The 17,805-nt window shown below is 45.8% G+C and overlaps 1 protein-coding gene across 1 annotated transcript; it reads left to right on the top strand.

Annotated features, from left to right (window-relative positions):
• The first annotated feature begins 7,531 nt into the window (after positions 1-7,531).
• On the top strand, positions 7,532-11,098 carry LOC124302439 (zinc finger protein Noc). The gene is made up of 2 exons (XM_046758631.1): positions 7,532-7,993; positions 8,127-11,098. The coding sequence occupies exons 1-2, from the start codon at positions 7,907-7,909 to the stop codon at positions 9,510-9,512; spliced, it is 1,473 nt and encodes a 490-aa protein (XP_046614587.1). The 5' UTR covers positions 7,532-7,906; the 3' UTR covers positions 9,513-11,098.
• The last annotated feature ends 6,707 nt before the right edge of the window (positions 11,099-17,805 follow it).

The following is a 17,805-nucleotide window of genomic DNA, read 5'->3' as shown; positions in this document are numbered from 1 at the left end:
CTGGAGAATGGCCAAAAAATTGCTGAACCCTTGTCCAGTCTGCGTGCTGCGAACAAATACGGGCGAATTTTATATCACGGAGTGTTGGTGCAGAAATGATGGAAAGGTGTTGGAAAAGGGATTGAATGAACTCGATTTCCTTTACCGAAGAGCCGCGTAAATAGGAGGTTAACGCACTGTACCGCAAATTTGACATTCCATTTGTCGCCCTCGTTTTTCTTCCTTGCTATTCATGGTTTCGATTTTACGTACTGTCAAAGCGAGAAGTTCTATTAAATTTATACCAGAAATTAACATGGAGAAAAGATTTATCTGCAGTTGAAGACGATTGTACACGAATTCAAATTATTTTCCCCTTTTTATCTACTTGGTAAATCGAATTACATCGAACAAACTGACAAGTTTTTTTTTTTATCTTGAACGTTATTCCGAAAAGTAATGTCTCGTCAAGTTACAACAAGCTTGTTTTCCTCGTTCGCCTAAAATTTGTCTTCACCGCTCATCGAATCGAGTAAAAAATTTGATGGGTTCGAAAAACAAAAAGAGAAATTAACGTGGGTAAGAAACAGGAATTATTTAGAGTCGGACGAGGTTGAAATTCAGCTGAATCGACTAAAAATTCCTCAAACATACGTTAAAGTTCTGAAATATTCAATCTGAGTATTTTTTCTCTCTTTTTTTCCAATATTCCTCCTGCATAGAAGTAGAAATTTGTTTGACTGTGATATAAGTTTCTTGGAACGGGGTGAAATTCTTGTAAACGTACGATTCGACAATCTATGCAAGAAATAAGAATAAGATCCTCATCGTTAAACGAAGTTCGCTACCAAGTCGTAAATCCATATGCAAATGAATAAAATTTATAGCCCGTCAGTTTATTTTATTGCTCGGCCTCAAAAAGTATATTATTACTATACAACATACAATATTAACACCGTTCATTTCTAAATAACGGCTCTGTTAAAAGTTGGAATAGAGTGAAAACAAAATAACCAAAAGTATCGAAATGAAGAATAATAATTCAAAAAACCAATAAAAAAAAAAAATTAAAAACACTTTTTACCTTACATCGAGAAATAAAGATGGAAATATATTACCACTTTCAGTTTACACGTTAATTAAATTCGTTATTAGTATAGAATAATGTATAAATCAGTTGTAAGATTTCACGACGATTATGTATATGTAAGTAATATATAGTCGAGGGGCTGTAAAAATGTCCCAACAAACCCGTGAACGCGCCGTCGTATTTTATCCCTCAAATGTATTCATACACACACACACACACACTGCCGCATGCACAGACTTTACTATACTTGAACTTGTGTCGCGCATTCATACGAAGAACATACACATCTGCAGATTCTTTTGCACACTCGAAAGATACTAATGCGCGCGCCTTCAGCCGTGTCATCGTGGAACCGACGCGCCTTTACAAATCCTGCAGTATTTGGGTCAAGTTGGGTTTGGTTAGGTGGAGTCGGGAAAATATACCGTCTTATCAGAATACCAGTGTTGTATATCTGACAATTGGGAAGACTCGGCGGTTGAACCCGAAAAAAGAACTTACGTTAGCTTCGGTACGAAAAGAAATGTTTTCACGATTCTTACGATTAGTTTCGTTTGGACACACGATATCAATTTTCTTGGAGCTTTTCTTTTCGTGCCAGAGGGGACGGATCTGCTTAAACACTCCCTTGGGTTGAAAAAGCCGATGAAAATGATGAAAATCGGTAGAAATCGGTCGAAATTGAATATGATTGTCAATTGTTTGGCTCACTTCAAGAGAGTATCGGCCTGATGATAGAAAATGGATAAAATTAACGATACGCAATGAGATTTTAACTTGCACTAGGTAGATCAAGTTGACGTAACTTTTGCCTACCAGAACCGATGAAATCGGGTATAAATTAGCCTAGTAAGCGAAGCGATTTAATTTCATGAAATCTGATCAGATCCAACAGATCTGAATTGATTTTTCACTAGGAGCTGTGCCGAGGTGGCTGAGTGACTGACCGCGTATGTGCAAATTAATTGAAATGTATGTCGGCGTGGTCGTGAGGCGGCAACATTTTTTTTTGCAAAGCAGGGGGGCCAAATTGACTCGAAATGGGTCGTGAGATGTCAAACTCACCCGCATCAAGGGGCGAATTAAAATTATGCCGTTACGATGGCTCGTAGTAGTCACCAGTCATTAGTTAACAATAAAAATTTCCCGAGCCTTAACCTAAAAAAATCGCATCACCTACGTAACTCGAGGTGCGCTGAGAAAAATTTGATTTGTTACAGTAACTACTTAAACTGAGTATAACAGATATCGTTAAAAAAACTGTTTGAACAGTGTTGGAATTACGAAAAACGAGGTACGCCTAACCATTTTGCTCTATTGTCGATCCTTTTTTGGTAATTGCAACGCAAAATCAGTTTGTTCGGCTTACTCTACTTTTTTAGTTAAACAAGGCTTTAACATCAATTTATTGTTGCACAAGGATTAAATTTTCGCAACAGTTACAAGAAAATATAGCAACAGTGATCGTAATGAGAGAGAATAGTACCGGATACCAGACTTTCCGGTAACAGCTACAAAACTAATTTTCACATTGTACCTAGAACTATATTTTTCGATTGTTGCAAAAAATGAAAATTGTTAAGAACTGAGCGTTAACCGGAAGTAAAAATTTCGCAATCAGTGTAGTCAGCATGCACGAAAATCCGACAAATCTCGCGGAGTCTGTTAAGTTTCACCGTTTCCTCTCGGCGTTTCGCATGTAATGAAGAGCACATTTCTCATAACGAATTTAATTTTTTCGCTAATGACGGGAGTAATGAAAATTCAGCGAAATGCGAGGTTTTGGAAATGCCGGCCTCGATTCGAGCGACTCGGCGGCTGAGTCAGGCTCGCCGAGGGAAAAGAAGGGAAGATAGAAGAAGAGGAATATGGACGGTGTAGCATGTATATTTCAAGGAGAGACAGACAAAGAGGGAGAAAGAGAGAAAGAGAGAAAGAGAGAGCGAGGCGGGGGGAAAAAACCGGGTATGATTTATTAGGAGCCGCAAATTCTGGGCGCTCTCTCTTTTCTACAGGCTAACCGCGGCCCGGGTTCATCCATCTTTTGCCATCTTTTTACCTTTCACGGGTGAACGAGCAGCGTCGAGGCAGGCAGGCAGTCAGCCAACCAACCCTGGCACCGTCCTGTTTCATGCCATCTCTCAAAGTGACTGACTGCTTCCTCTATTATTCGGTTGTCAGCATTTTTACACTTTTATACTCGGTGTACGCGTTTGTGTGTATATAATGTGTATGCACGTGCCCTCGCAACAGCATCCACCCCCTGCCGTCTAAGGGGAGAAAAGCGCGTGAAAAATTAACGAGCCTTATTGTGTGCGTTGTTTAGAATTGCGCGGATTTCTTTTTCAGATCGGTTAGCCACTCCTTTCAACGCCTTGTGCGTTCGATAATTACATTTGTCAAATATATCGAGTAACAATTCACCTGCAACCGTCGCAATAAATTCTTTCACACCTTACCAAATAATTTATTATACGCAATACGTGCACAGTTATGCGGGTCATATTTTCTTACGTTTTTATTTTACCTGGAATTTTCGATCGGTCAGTATAACTAATGGAGTGAAATAAAATTAAGCCGTTTACGACGTTCAGTGGCCATTTTACAATCACCGTTTCCTGCCCCTTCGACACAACAGCAACAATCGTTGTACTTATTCGACCGATACTTTATGGTGTAACTCGTACTCGTACAGTCTGCTCGAAACTTTTCTTCAATGAGTAAGCCGATACACTCGAAATTGCTGGTTTAAAAATCTGAAAAAAGTCTGTATTGTGAAAATTGCTCATATTTTGAAACAGAATTCAGACGAATTTGTGATGCCAGAATAAAAATCATCGTGTGTATCATAATAATGTTCGTTGTGAATTTTTGAAATTCAGATTGGAATCCATTTCATTGTCAGGAAATTTGTAGAGTTCACGTTATACCAACTTTGAATTGTCAGACTCACAGGGATGATCAACTCTTCAGATTTTTTAGGTCAAAATTGGAGTTTTTGAACACGTCTCGATGGTCGAGGAAATATACATCCTTCAATTTCGATTCGATCATCCGTCCAACCTTCGTTTCAAAATAACATGATCCCATGTTTCTACACCATTTCGAACAGACTGTACGCCGCCGATGTTTTGACTGGTATATCCGAGGTCTATCATCGGTATTTCTCACCATGGATTGACAGGCATCGAGCAATCAAGTTTAGGGCTGTTTTCACGGGGCTATTCACTTGGTGTGTAAACGTGCTGACTTGGGGGGTGGGAACCCTTCATTAGGTCGTAATAACGGAACGAGTCCGATAGATGGGGAATTTTTATCGTCTTCCTGATTTCGGTGGACACGATCCGTCTACTTTAAACGTGCGTTTATCGTATGTATAAAAACTGTCTCCCTCTCACTTACCGTTTAGCAACGATATACGTACACGACGTAATTAACGTCGGTACAATAACTTTACGTCTGACAGTCCATTGTCGTCCGCGTCGCCCAACGGAGAACAAAGTGTGTCTCTCTTCGTTGTCCCCCGAGTCTTTTCAACCCCCGTAACTCTCTCTTTCTCTTCCTCTTTCTCTTTCTCACTCACCCTCTCGGGCGAACCAGTCCTGCACTCCAGGCAGCCGTTAGATCCTTACTAATCCTGACTGACAATAGGGCCGCAAAATTATTACCTAGTCAAAACAAACTGAGTGTCCCGGACAAGGACCTCACGCTGTGCCGCTGCAAGAGGGAGGAAACAAAAACTACGAAACGGTGCCACGGACTGCATTTAGACCTGTTTCTCCAATTTTCTCGGTATATTGCGTTGTTGGATTCATGCCTGTCCGTGCCACGTCTACCACGCGTTACACATTTCTCACGATTTATTTAAGTTGACAGCTTTGACTAAATCGAAATGACACGCATCATGGGGTTGAGATGATGGATTGTGAAGAGGGGGAGGGGAGGGGCGGTGCCTTTCGTTACCATTGTCCAGTCGGATTATAATACTGATCTTTTCTTCTATTGCTAAAATGACAACTCAAAGGTGTACTTTGGAAACAAACTAGACTTTTAACTTTCACCAAAGTAGAAAAGAATTTCAGCCGTTCGTTTTAAGCTTTGTCGAATCTTTGACTTATTGATACCGTTCAACATGGCGTATTCAGTCGTCCCTAAAACAAGTTACTTCTATATTTGTAGTAAAGTTGAACAAAATCAGCCATTTCTATGGTTATTGGATAAAAAGAAATGCAGACTCGTGTCATTCAAGCAGAGACACAGAAAAGTCCGTCTAACCGTTTTTGGCGCAAACAAAACCAAATGGACGGTAATGTACGTCAGACGGTTAATTGGTGAGTAGATAGAGAAGACGCTAGCTGTCCGTTGATAACATCAAATTTTTCTGTCTTAATTTTCATTACGTTCCATTAGCGTTACCCTTGGGAAAATCTAAGCGCGCGGAACAAGTGTAATTAATTTCACCCCGTACCCTGCCAGACACCTTGTTTACAGTCGTGTCGTTGTCAATAGCGACCGTGTGGCAGCCTTTGTCGGCGCAGGAAACTGACGTTTATAGCAGTCTTCTCAAAATCCCTCGTACCCCGCCATAGTGAGAGCGGCGAGATCAAAGGAGTGCTATATTAGCTGTAAACTCATCCGTCAGCGTCAGGGTGCCGAGAAGAAGGCGGTGTGTGATGGCGTCGGCCAGAATCCCGGCGCCGCGACCCACTGAGACCGGATTTTACTCTCGACCCTGCATTACCCGGCTTCTACATGGACTCCGGACGATCCCCAGACTACCCACAGGATCACTCAAGCTCAGCTTCAAATTTATCATTAAGCAAAAGAAGACAAAAAAAAAACCTACGAAACAAAAAATTTTCCAGCGTATTCGCTTATAATCTTTGAATGGAGCGCTTCCACCAGTGGATCAGTTCAAAACTGCGTTTAGCTGAATTGACTGAAGCTGCAAATAATTTTTTGCCCGTTTAACATTTAATCGAAAAACTAGTGAACAGGATCCTTTGTGCTTGCTGTGTCCTGCTCGTGCAATGACGTCTTCGTAACCTGTGAAAGTTCTGGCGAATCGTTCAAAGCTGAAACTTCAGAATGGGGTCGGGTTTCAACTGGAAGATACTATTCATAATTCGTTAAAAATTTAGCATGGAAGACTCGTTTGCCCATTTGCCAATTCATCTGCAAACGAGCAAACCAGACTTGTTGGGCTGGCCGTGTCTTGCCTGAGTAACGAAGTAGCCAAGAAAGCTAGTCGTTTGTCGCTGAAACACCAAAATGGAGTTGAAATTCATCCATGAGACATCGGTTAAGCATCGTTAAAAATAAAGGATGGTGGGGGTGTTTGAGGGCCGGATATCTCTGTAAACGTTGACACGAAATTCCGATATTCCCGGCATATCCAGCGCGTTTCGAGGACCGGTGAAACTGCTCACGACGCGGCACTAAACGTCAACGACTCGTTGGTGTACTCGAAACATCTGTGAATTAGTAGCGACGCGAGGCAAGGCAGTCAGGCAGACAGGGTAGCGAGTTGCGGTCGTTAGCGGTGCCACCGCCGCCGTTTGTGAGGCAGGCTCGAAATATCAATTATGTCATCAGAATGTAGACGACGAGTACGAGATGAGAAATAGAGCAATCTCGTTATCGGGTTTATACATAGTCACAGGAATGGTGAAAAAGAGACTTCACACGGTGTGAATCAGAACGCGAGAGCGACGACGGAAACGTTGAACAAAACGGGTGCGTTGCACCCTCGAGAATCGTCGTACGATCTCGGGGCAAGGCAACATGGGGGAAGGGGGAGGGAGAAAAAAATACGTCGAAGGGTAAGTGGCAACGAGCCCCGTCAGTCGATACTATCAATTAAAATGCTTTTCACGAAATTGTAGGCAAACAGCTCGTAAGTGGCTGTCATTCGTTATTCGACGCCGGGAGTCGTTCGGTCGCCCGGGTGAGCAATCAATCACTCGACATGTTCTACCCTACGCCGTTTCCCCCCCCCCCCATCGGCATCCCCCACCGCGCGTCACCCCATTACGTTTCTATTTTGAAAGCTGCTTATTAAGCTTGCGGGTAACAGGCGGAGAGAGAGAGAGAGAGAGAGCGATGTGCCGAAGGGGCGACGCGAAAGGGCGGGAAAGAGAGAGGAAGAGGAGACAGACAGACAGGTTTCACGGTATAAAATATCGGGTTGCTGCGCGGCGCCGCAGCTCAGCAGCGCCCGTCGAGCGGGGGGCGGGGAGGCTGTAAAAGCGGTGAAATATCAAAGTCGGGATGGGAGCTGTCATCGTCGGGCTAACATCATGGGTGGCGTGCTGAATTAGAATGCTGCCTCCCCCTCCCGCCGCTCCCCACCTCCCGATGCTCGCTCTAGTGGGGATTGAGAGGCGGCGGCGGTCTGGAGGGGGATCCGACAGACGGCGCGAGTGTCGCTCGCCACTCCAGAATCTCAGGAGGTCGCGGAAGCTCCTCACTTCTTCACCGGATCCCGAACAGTTCGCGTCGCTTCGTCGTTCGATGATAATTGTCGGTCAATTTTTTTTTTTCCCCGTTTTTCGTTGATTTTTCTTATCTTAATCCGTAAGTTTCACCGATGTTGAATCGTTGTTGCAACGCGTGCGGTCAAATATACAACGGTAATTTATGAACCAGTTCATCGTGCTCACTGACTGATTGTGAGATAGTTCCATTCGACTAGGCGACCCTCGCTACGGTTGCCGACGATCGTCATCGTCGTCGTCGACTTTCGGTCGGACCAGTGATCTGTGATCGTTTCGTTGAAACGGGTACCTCTTCTGTGTTATTGTGGATATATACGCTTCGGTATTACAGTGTGGACAAATGGTTGTGCTTGAAGAAAGCGGCATGTTGACCTCCGGACATAATCAGTACCTTCAACCGGATTACCTTTCCCCCCTACCTACAACGGTTGGTATTTCAAATTTCAAGGACCGTATTCCGTTTTCCTCGTTCATTCGAATCATTTCGAAACGTCGAATTCTCGATCTCAAATTTCTACAATCGGATAACTAAACTTCATTTTCGTTTTTCCGTGTTACAGCTGGACGCCAAGAAGAGCCCCCTGGCTCTGCTGGCGCAGACGTGCAGTCAGATCGGTGCGGACTCACCGACGAAACCGATGATCTCTCCACTGGACAAGCCGTCGAAGGGAATCTCAGCGTCGAGCACGCGTTCTCCACCGGCGGTAAAACTCGAAAGAACGCGATGCAGTCCGCAGGAATCCAAGCCACTTGGCTTCAAGCCTTACGAGACTAACGTCGTGACAAAGAAGTCGTCCTCGTCCTCCTCGTCATCCGAGGACGGTCGGCCGGGTTCGAAGGCGAGTGTGCACAGTGCGAGTGGGCAGGATAACAGTGCGATAGTGTGTGAAAGTACGACGCCAAGCAGCGGGGACAAGAAGTCATCGTCCTCCGGAAGCGGGACGCCGTTGAGCAGAAAATCAGCATCACCGCCGACGGGCGGCGGGCGAAAGACGCCCGGCGATGCCCGCGACAAGACGAACTCTTCGCCGCACGGCCAAGCCGCCTCCGGAGCCAGCCCCATAATCCGATCCGGCATGGAGATCCTCTCCGGCCATCAGAAGGACTCGGCCGCCGCGCTGAGCGCCTACAAGCACTCCGGCTTCGGGGGCAGCGCGCTGTGCTGCCCCCCGGGCCTCGCTGAGAATCCCGCCTTCCGTCCGCCCTTCGCCGGCGCCTCGCCCTTCTCCCATCACCACGCCGCAGCCGCCGCGCTGCTCGGCTATCCGGGCCCGACGCCAGGCTCGGGGGCCGGAAGCCCTTACCTGAGCTACGCACGGGTAAAAACACCGGCCGGTGGCGAGGCGCTGGTCCCCGTTTGCAAGGACCCATACTGCACCGGGTGTCAGTACAGCATGCACAACGCGCAGATGATGATGGGCGCCGGCTCGTGTCCCAGCGGCTGCACCCAGTGCGACCACCAGAAATACGGCCTGGCGATGGCGCTCTCGAGTCTGGGCCCTATGCCGCCGCCCTCGTTGTCGTACCAGTCATCGATGGGGGGCGGAAGACCCTACGTCTGCAACTGGGTAGCCGGCGAGTCCTACTGCGGCAAGCGGTTCTCCGCCTCTGACGAGCTCCTCCAGCATCTAAGGAGCCACACCAACCTCGGCGGCGGTGACCCCGCGACCTCCTCGGCTAGCCTCATGACCGCTCCGCCCCACGCTCACCCGCTCCTCTCGCCCTCCGCGGCCCTTCACCGCGCCGCCGCCGCCGCCGCCGCCGCCTACCCAGCGCCGTCCCTCAGCCCCCTCAGCGCCAGGTATCACCCCTACGGCAAGCCGCCGACGGGACCGCTGCCGGCTTCTCTCGCCGCATCTCCGTACAGCGCCTTCAACGCTCTGGGACCCTACTATTCGCCCTACGCGATATACGGACAGAGGATCGGTGCCGCGGTTCATCAGTGAATTTTATTTGTCGATTCTTCGTTACCAGTGGGTGGTTAACTGTAAATACCAACTTTTCGTTGTCGGTTTTACTTATATATATTTTTTATTTTCCTGTCTTCTCTCGCTAGTTACAAGCTGCTGTCTAGCGGTGGACGCAGTTCTGTTTTCACGAAGCGCCGAATCAAACGTTGTTGAAATACTTCGAGTTTATCATGTACTGTATATATATGTATATGTATATATATATACACATGCATACATACATACATACATATATATGCATACATGGTATATGGATAATTCGTGAATTAACAATATTTTACGTTGCGACGTTACATTGCATTATCGGCGCAACTAATCGTATAGTTATATTGATGGGACAAAGTACCATCCGTGTGCGTAAGAATCTTACATTTGTATTATACGTTTATTATTGTTATTATTATTATCATCATCATCATCATCATCATTATTATTGAGTAATCTCGTTACGCCATTAATTGTATAGATATATGACATTGCGTGAGAACACTTGATCTATGCGACGGCTATGCCACTATTGTTACTACTACCATTACTAAATAATATTGTGTTACCCTCACTTTATTTTGACAACTGAAACCAATCGGCTTGATAGCTTTGCGATTTACGGGATTGACGGCTGAGCTCGGGAACTGTGGAGAGTGAGTGTTCCGCTCCAATATCGCAGTGCTGTTCCCTTGCTTCTTTTTTTTTCCTCTTTTTATTTTCTTTCCGTTTCAAACAATCAATCACCCCGCATAACGTTATTCGCTGAGTTTGACATGTTCTCTGCTGTAAAGTGCGCGTGTGTTGTATACTTTTCTTCGAATTTTCGTTTTTCTATGTTTGTCTGTTTCGTCCTAGAAAAAAAAAATTCGTAATTATACATACATTGTAGAGATGTGTTGTGTATATAATGGAGCAAATATGGGGAAGAAATTTGAAATCGACTATTGCGCGACTGTGTTTACATAATATACGTTCACACACGTGTGTATACGTGTATATATAAATACATGCATATATATACATATATATACATATACACATATGTATATGTATATACATATATATGTACTTCACGCGTATGCAATTCAATGTCCATAATATAAACTGTGATATTATATTATTCTTCGAGAGTTATTCATATTATAAATAATAATTATCATGTATGTGTATATACATATATAAATGCGTGCACATACATTCATACACGTAATATTTTGAAGCGAAAGAAATACAGTGAAAATCACAAAAAAAAAAAGTATAATAATGAATATATGTATATACATACACGTATAAATATTAATATTGTAATGTTTTTCAAAGTTTATTATTATATACCTGTATAATTTTAATCATTTCCGGCCCGTTATCTCAATACATACTTACATATAAATACATTTATCCGTGAAATGCGTACGTATATAATACCACATTTTGCAGTTGTGTACCAATTCTGACTCGTCTGTATATTAATTACTATAGTATGTAATGTTCGGTGAAGAAAACTTGGAAAAAAAAAATCATGGATTTCATGATTCACGCGTGAAATATCAGTAATTAAACGATAATGAAACTTACACTTTGTCTTGTTATTTATCTCTTTATCCTCGAGACGGTATTCGATTATTATTTTCAATTTTCTAGCATCACGATTTCACAGGAAATATCACGCTTCTCGCGCCTGATAAATCAATCAAAAAAATCCGTCACCGATACGTAATATTAGATGTATCGGGTAATCTGATCAACCGTGACAATGATGCGACGAAAATAATAATATCAATGAAAACGATGAAGTGATTGGAAAAGAAAATAGAAAACGGTAAAGTATTGCGATGAAGCTAATCGCATGAATAACAACAAGAATAACAGCGTGAGAATAACGATAATCTTCTGGCACGCGATCAGCCTAATATTACACATGTGTATATGATTTAATTATTGGCCATATGCATATGTGTACGTATACGAAATTATGGATAAACGAGGCGCGTGTAAATAATTGTCGAGCTTTCCATACTGCTTTAATAAACATGTTTGTAGAATGATACAATACAGGCCCTTTACCATTGGGGGGGATATTAATCAACCCGTCACTTAACATTATTACCCCGTCTCTGCACCCTTTGCCGTGTTGTATAGCTATAATATACAGCAGCGTTTAATGTATGCGTGTATGTGTAGGTACACGTAACTGGACGTGCCTACGTATTTTCTAGTACCTTCTCTTTCTCTACTTCTGCCGCACCTATAATTCGTACGCGTATAAACGCGACCCCCTCTCTCCTTCTCTATAAGCCAAACCAGAAAGCGTCGTTAAGTTACCGCCTGCTGCACTCGCACGTATAAGGCATAAAGGTTAACGGGGCTGTTTGCGTGTGGGTAATGGGACGAATCCGTCTTGCGTGATGAGCCGAGATAGGGGTGCCCTGGAACATAAAAGGCGAGTGAGCGAGCACTGTGCCCTGGAGCCGAAGCCATCCCGAAGCGGGGGTTTCGAGACCGAGAAAATTTATTTCTTTCATTACGAGAAGCGCGAAGCGCCTGCGGGGATTCATCTCGGGTATCAGCGACGAACGCTGCGCCGCTGCAGCGTTATAACCGTCGAGCATAAATCTGGAGCCGAAACCGAACTTGCGGGAAGAAGTTACGACGCCGACACTTTAATACGAGCTTGAGAAATCTTCCCCTACGCAGGATAAAAACACCCTTCAATGATATATTCTCCACGCATATATCTTTATCCGTACATCGTGATTCGTCGGATTGTTATGAATTTCATTTTAAGCCATAACTTGCATCGTTAAATATCAATTTGCAAAGGGTTCCGCACTTTCTGTGAAGATTTTGCCGAAATTGTCAAAAAAAAAAAATTTCATAGATTTGTTTCGAAAGTACATGGAGGAATTTGATGGCGGAAGTTCGTTTGAAAAAGCTCCTTCCCAAAACAAAGAATATCTGCAATATTTTCAACGATTGACAATTTCAAATTACTTGGTGTCATTTTTTGGTCGGAGGCATATTCCGACATCCGTATAGTTGAAAATTTTCGTTTTAATCCAGCGAAGTACGAGAGCCAAAGTTATTTCGCGGGTATTTTCGAGGTCTAGCGGTGTTTCGGCGTGCTGCTGACTCAATGGTCCGTAATAATCGACGGTTGAGTATGTGGCCACTGCACAACAGTCGAGTGACGGAAAGTGTTTGCTCTGAGTCGTGTGTGAGCAGGTGCGAAAATTTCCGAGCTATTCCTGCGCCGTCCAAAGTGCCGATGGCATAGTCGGTGTACCGAAGCGTACGGGTAACGTGATAATTACCGTGGTACCGGACGTGTTCACTTGATGAGGGTGCCTCCTCAGCGTTGTTGTGTTCTACGGCAAACAGAGATAACGTTGTACCCATCGGACGCACAAAGGTATCGACGAGCCGCGGTGGAAATAATGTGGGAAGATGCGTGTACGAAGAGCTAGGACATAGAAGGAGGAGGATGACGATGATGGTTACGACGATGATGATGAAAAATGACGACTCGCGCGTTGGCATTGATGGAAATGATTATTAACGACTTCGTTTATTACGAGAAATTTAGCTCAATTCTTTGTGAGCGATTTATCATCGGTCCCGACTGCGTCGTCGTTCCCCTCTACAGTCAGCTTATATGTAGGTATTATATATCACGTACGAGGGTTGGATTGTTCGACGTGCATAACGGTGATAGAAACGTATTTATATCCGCTGCTCCATAATGTGCAGTTTCTCAAAGCGTCGAGGCTCGAAACGCTGCCGAGCTGCGCACCCTGATCCTCGCCGAAATAAAAACTCGGACAAATGCAGTTTTTCAAATTTATTACCACTTCTGTATTATGTACACTGCGAACATTTCGAGAATAACAAAGAACGCTAGTTTCGTTGGGAGTTATGGCCTTTCATGGAAGGCTGCATCTCGTCCCCCAACCAGTCGAAGCAATTCCAAGTATAACTTATATCTTGGCTCTGGGATTATGGGCGGAGAGGGTGTCTTTTTTCTTTGAAAAATTCTATCGGGCTTGGAAGTGCGCTTACATCGTAGGGAAAGCCTGTTCGATAGTCGTCACAAGCTGATGGGGCATTTTTAGGAAGACGACCACGTCTCGAAGGGGTGTCTCGGTCGATTTCGACGTACACGTGGATATCTCCGAACATCAAAGTCCACGTATCTCAAATTCACGTTCTATATCCAATTCTGAACGAAAACAGTCGCCATACATTTTCATTCGACGCAGGAACAAAGAAATGGCATGAATTCTGCGAACTTGCCATTGCGATTTCGTAGAATCCATGCCATTTCCATACATCCACGTCTAAGGAAATCGGATTGAAGTTTTTTTGTTCGGAATTGCATGTAGAACGGAGTTGTATGAGCGCTTTTTCGCGTTTGACAAAACGTGGACTTCGATATTTCGAGATGTACACGTCAACGTCGATATCGACCAGGGCACCCCCTTAATGACGCTTATTATTTACAGTTCACAGAGAAAGGCCGACGGAGAGGTCGTCGAGCGCGAGGATTATTGGCCGGCAAGCTACGGCGTTGTCCCGTCATACGGGTGAACACAGGGAAGGAAGGAACAACGAGCGGTTGGTCGGTCGAGTCTTGCGAGTCACTCTCCCGCGGACAATGTAGCACATCAATAACATCCCGGAGATAAAAGGCAGCCCATACATCGCCGGCTGACGTATCGTTTGTAATAAAACACAAAGACCCTTCAGTCCGCTCCTCGTCCTTATCCTGGAACCCCGTTCCCCGTCTGCACGTATATTCTACCCGGCGACCCGCCTTCGCGTGACTCAGGCGACCGAATCCGTCGTCTCTTGTTTTTGCGGGACAGTGGCGAGTCGTCGTCAGCCGCCCTTGGCGATCTCGGAGGGGCCCTAAGGCCCGTCTTACACCAGTGACGAATAGGCGCGTATCACGGCTTAAGGCTGATCCATTTGCACGGATGCATCGGGGGTGCGACAGCTGGCCAGGTTGGAACTCCGGGGCATCCCGCGTCGTGACATATTACACCTTCTCGTTACGGCCATTGAGGAAAGCAGCTCGGGCTTTCACCGAGTCTCGCGATATTCGAGCTGCGGTCGAAAGAGGCTCGAGTTGCGGACCCTGGAACAATTTTCCCGGACGATCCTCGTTCGGCCGTTCGCGGCTCGCCGGAACAGGGAGTTTCAAGGTGAAACGTTGCGGAGCAGCGTCGCGACGGTCTGGATGATGAATTGGCCAAAGTGACCTCTCGCACGAAATCTCTCTCTTACTCACAGCGGAGCCGCGGTGACGTCGACGCCGATGATGGATCGGCAACCGTCCCGGCGCCATTCATCACCTTCATCTATCACACACCCGTCACCCCTTCAGCTTGCTTTAGAAAGCAAGCCTTCGCCGGCTATCTACCCGCTTCGGAAAGTGATTAATGTCGAGGAAACCTCTCCTTCCCCCCTTCCCACCTTCCTCACACTGCTGCTGCTGCACCACCAGCTCGCCCTCTTATTTGCTCTCACTTCAGGCAGGCTCACCAGCTACCGGTCCCTCCGTATCCGATCGCCACCACATGCAAATATTAGCCGGCTACCACTCGACGCTCAACTTTGAATCACCAGCCACTCCACGACTTTTATTTTTTCCATTATCCTTGCATGTTCTTTCCCGTCCCTCCTTGAGCATGTGCGATTTCAGTTGACATCGGGTCAATCGAGTCATTCCAAATACTGAATCAATTAACCCGAACAGGTCGTACGGTTACGACAACTTGGGTATCTCAAATCGGTACACCTGATTGTGAGTGAACTCGATTTTAAACCTCCTTGTTCCAGCGAGTCAAAAATAAGGTTGGTTCCGATACGGCGTGTGTTGTTCAATAGGCGTAAGTAAAACTCTAGTGCTGCCATCCTTATTTACAACCCGCTAAAATTATAAGGGTTGGAATTGCCTTTACCCGGGTGTACATTATTTGAAACAGTTGCAATATGAGCCTGAATAGCTTGAGATTCATCTCTGATATTTTAAACGTTCCTCCGAAACATTATCTAATAATTAAACAACGTTAAAAAGCTCTGCGATGGGAAGAAAAAATTTGAAATACCGCCCATGAAGTCAAATACTCGGAGTGATAAAACGAGCGTTTTTAATATCTCGACGATTCGAAAGACACGCAAGGATTTCTAAGGATACGCAGGTCTTGGACGTTGGCAGGCTGCGGCGGTTGGACTTTACGCGTAGAAGTTTCGAACCGTACGGCGGATGCAGTTACAGCGAAACGCAGCGCGCCAAGGATGGAAATACAGGTTCCCCTGGTCCTTGTTCAGTGTCGCTCAAAGCGAGGCGGCGTCGGCTTTTCCGTTTGACCCGTGGCCGCGTGTCTCCGCGAGGTCACGACGACACGGCGAGCACGGGGGCCGCGCGTTCACTTCTCGCGTTCAAAGATTAAGCGTATCGGGCCGGGTGCAGTGGCTCGTACCAGCATGCGGCTCGCTCTTAATTACGTTAAATTATTGGAGCGGGAACGAAGGAGCGTCGGGTTATCTCTCAATCTAGCTACAGGGGCACTACAAAGGAGCTTGCCGCCGGAGTAATTGTGATTGGTGTAACGGATCGAGTCAACGAGCCTGCACGACCGCGGACGGACGAGATCTCGTCGCGCGATTCTCCGCAAGCCGCGTATCAGGCTGCACTTCTTCGTACCCTTCTTGATCGGAGGATCCGCGGACGGTCGGAGCAGAAAAATAACCCGAGGATGGACCGCGTCTATTAATGATAATTAATGTTTTCAGGAGATTGATCTATGGCGGGGCAACCGCTTCTTGAACGCCGGCAACTCCTTGCCGCCGCTCCCGGAGGGAGGGCTGATTTATTACCAACGCCTGTCTGGCACTTCGTTAGTCCAACATATCCGGGAGGTGGAAGAGAAATATTCATTTTTCGGTAAGTCAATTAGTAGACTGGGTACCGCAACGCCGCCTGGTGTAATTACTCACGTTTAACGTGAGCGATGTGGGTATGGGCTACACTCCGATCCCCGACCTCGCGCACAAGTGAAAACAACACGCGTGTTCACCGAAGCAAGATATTCGCAGGATCTTTCGGAACGGCGAAAAATAAGTTTTTGATCTCGCGTTCGATCAACGAAATCGAATGCTTCGCCATCCCTTCCGGCCATAAAAGTGAGCATCGGACTCTCGGTTAATTTCTTAACTTGAGGACGGAAGAGCCAAGATGGCCGTTACCAAAGGGCGCGGTGCCGGTCGTTATCAGCGAGCTCGTGCCCGTCCTAATGCTCGTGGTATCAGGAAGGATTCTCCGTCGGTTCTCTTAACGGGTCTTAAGCGACGTAGGTACTTGCCAGACCTCATTTACCCAACGATATCCAGTGATTACAGAACCTGCGGAGGACCATAGAGCTCAAGATACGACGATCCAGTCCACCTAGTAGCCATGCCGGTTCGTTACGTACGGGCACATCCGGTCTTAAAGCAGCTGTGCCGTTCCGTTACGATTCATTGTCAGTTAATACTACTGCTTGTTGCTGATATTCATCGGCGAAAGTTGTCGCTGAAAAATTAAACTTCAGGTACGTGTCGCCTTGAACGCTAAAAACTAGAATCTCAGCAACGAGCGAGATACGAATAACTCAACACCCGGAAATTGAGTCCAAGCACTCGGCGTCCCGCACGCTTGTCATCGCTCTACGATGAGCATCGTCGTTGAGCTGTAACAATTCAACTGTGAGTAAAAAATTGAGTGTTTTACACCGTGGAATTGAAATGATCGTTCGGCGCTTCGCGCGATCATCATCGTTCGATCACGAAAGTCATTGCTGTGAAGTAAGCCGTCAGCAATGAGTGAAAAAGGAAATATTTCACTCCTGTAATTTGAGTTCGAGAATTCAGTGCCGAACGTAGGTACTCGCAATCTTTCAATGTTTTATAAAATGTGAAAAAATGTAGCAGGCAAACAAAAGCTTCCGGTAGGAGATGGCGATATCCACCTTGGGGCGTAATGAGCTCACGTCGCGATTCGTTTCGCAGCCGATGCACGGAAGCTGACGATCTGTGACAAGGGGTGAAATGGAAGGGCGATCGTTTCCTCTCCACCAGGTATCGACAAGGGTGACAATTGCCCGTCGCGTTTCCGTGAACCAATTTGAGGCCATTATTCGTGCAGCGGCACTTTACGTATCGCGCATCCGCGGCTGATGTAACGAGCGTAACTCGATTTGACGCTAATTGAATAACCGTCGACGTTCCTGCGCTCCTCCAG

This window comes from Neodiprion virginianus, chromosome 4 (genome assembly GCF_021901495.1).
Source record: "Neodiprion virginianus isolate iyNeoVirg1 chromosome 4, iyNeoVirg1.1, whole genome shotgun sequence".
Classification (NCBI taxonomy): domain Eukaryota; kingdom Metazoa; phylum Arthropoda; class Insecta; order Hymenoptera; family Diprionidae; genus Neodiprion; species Neodiprion virginianus.
Note: the sequence above shows the minus strand (reverse complement) of the source record. Positions and strands in the feature narration are given on the sequence as shown.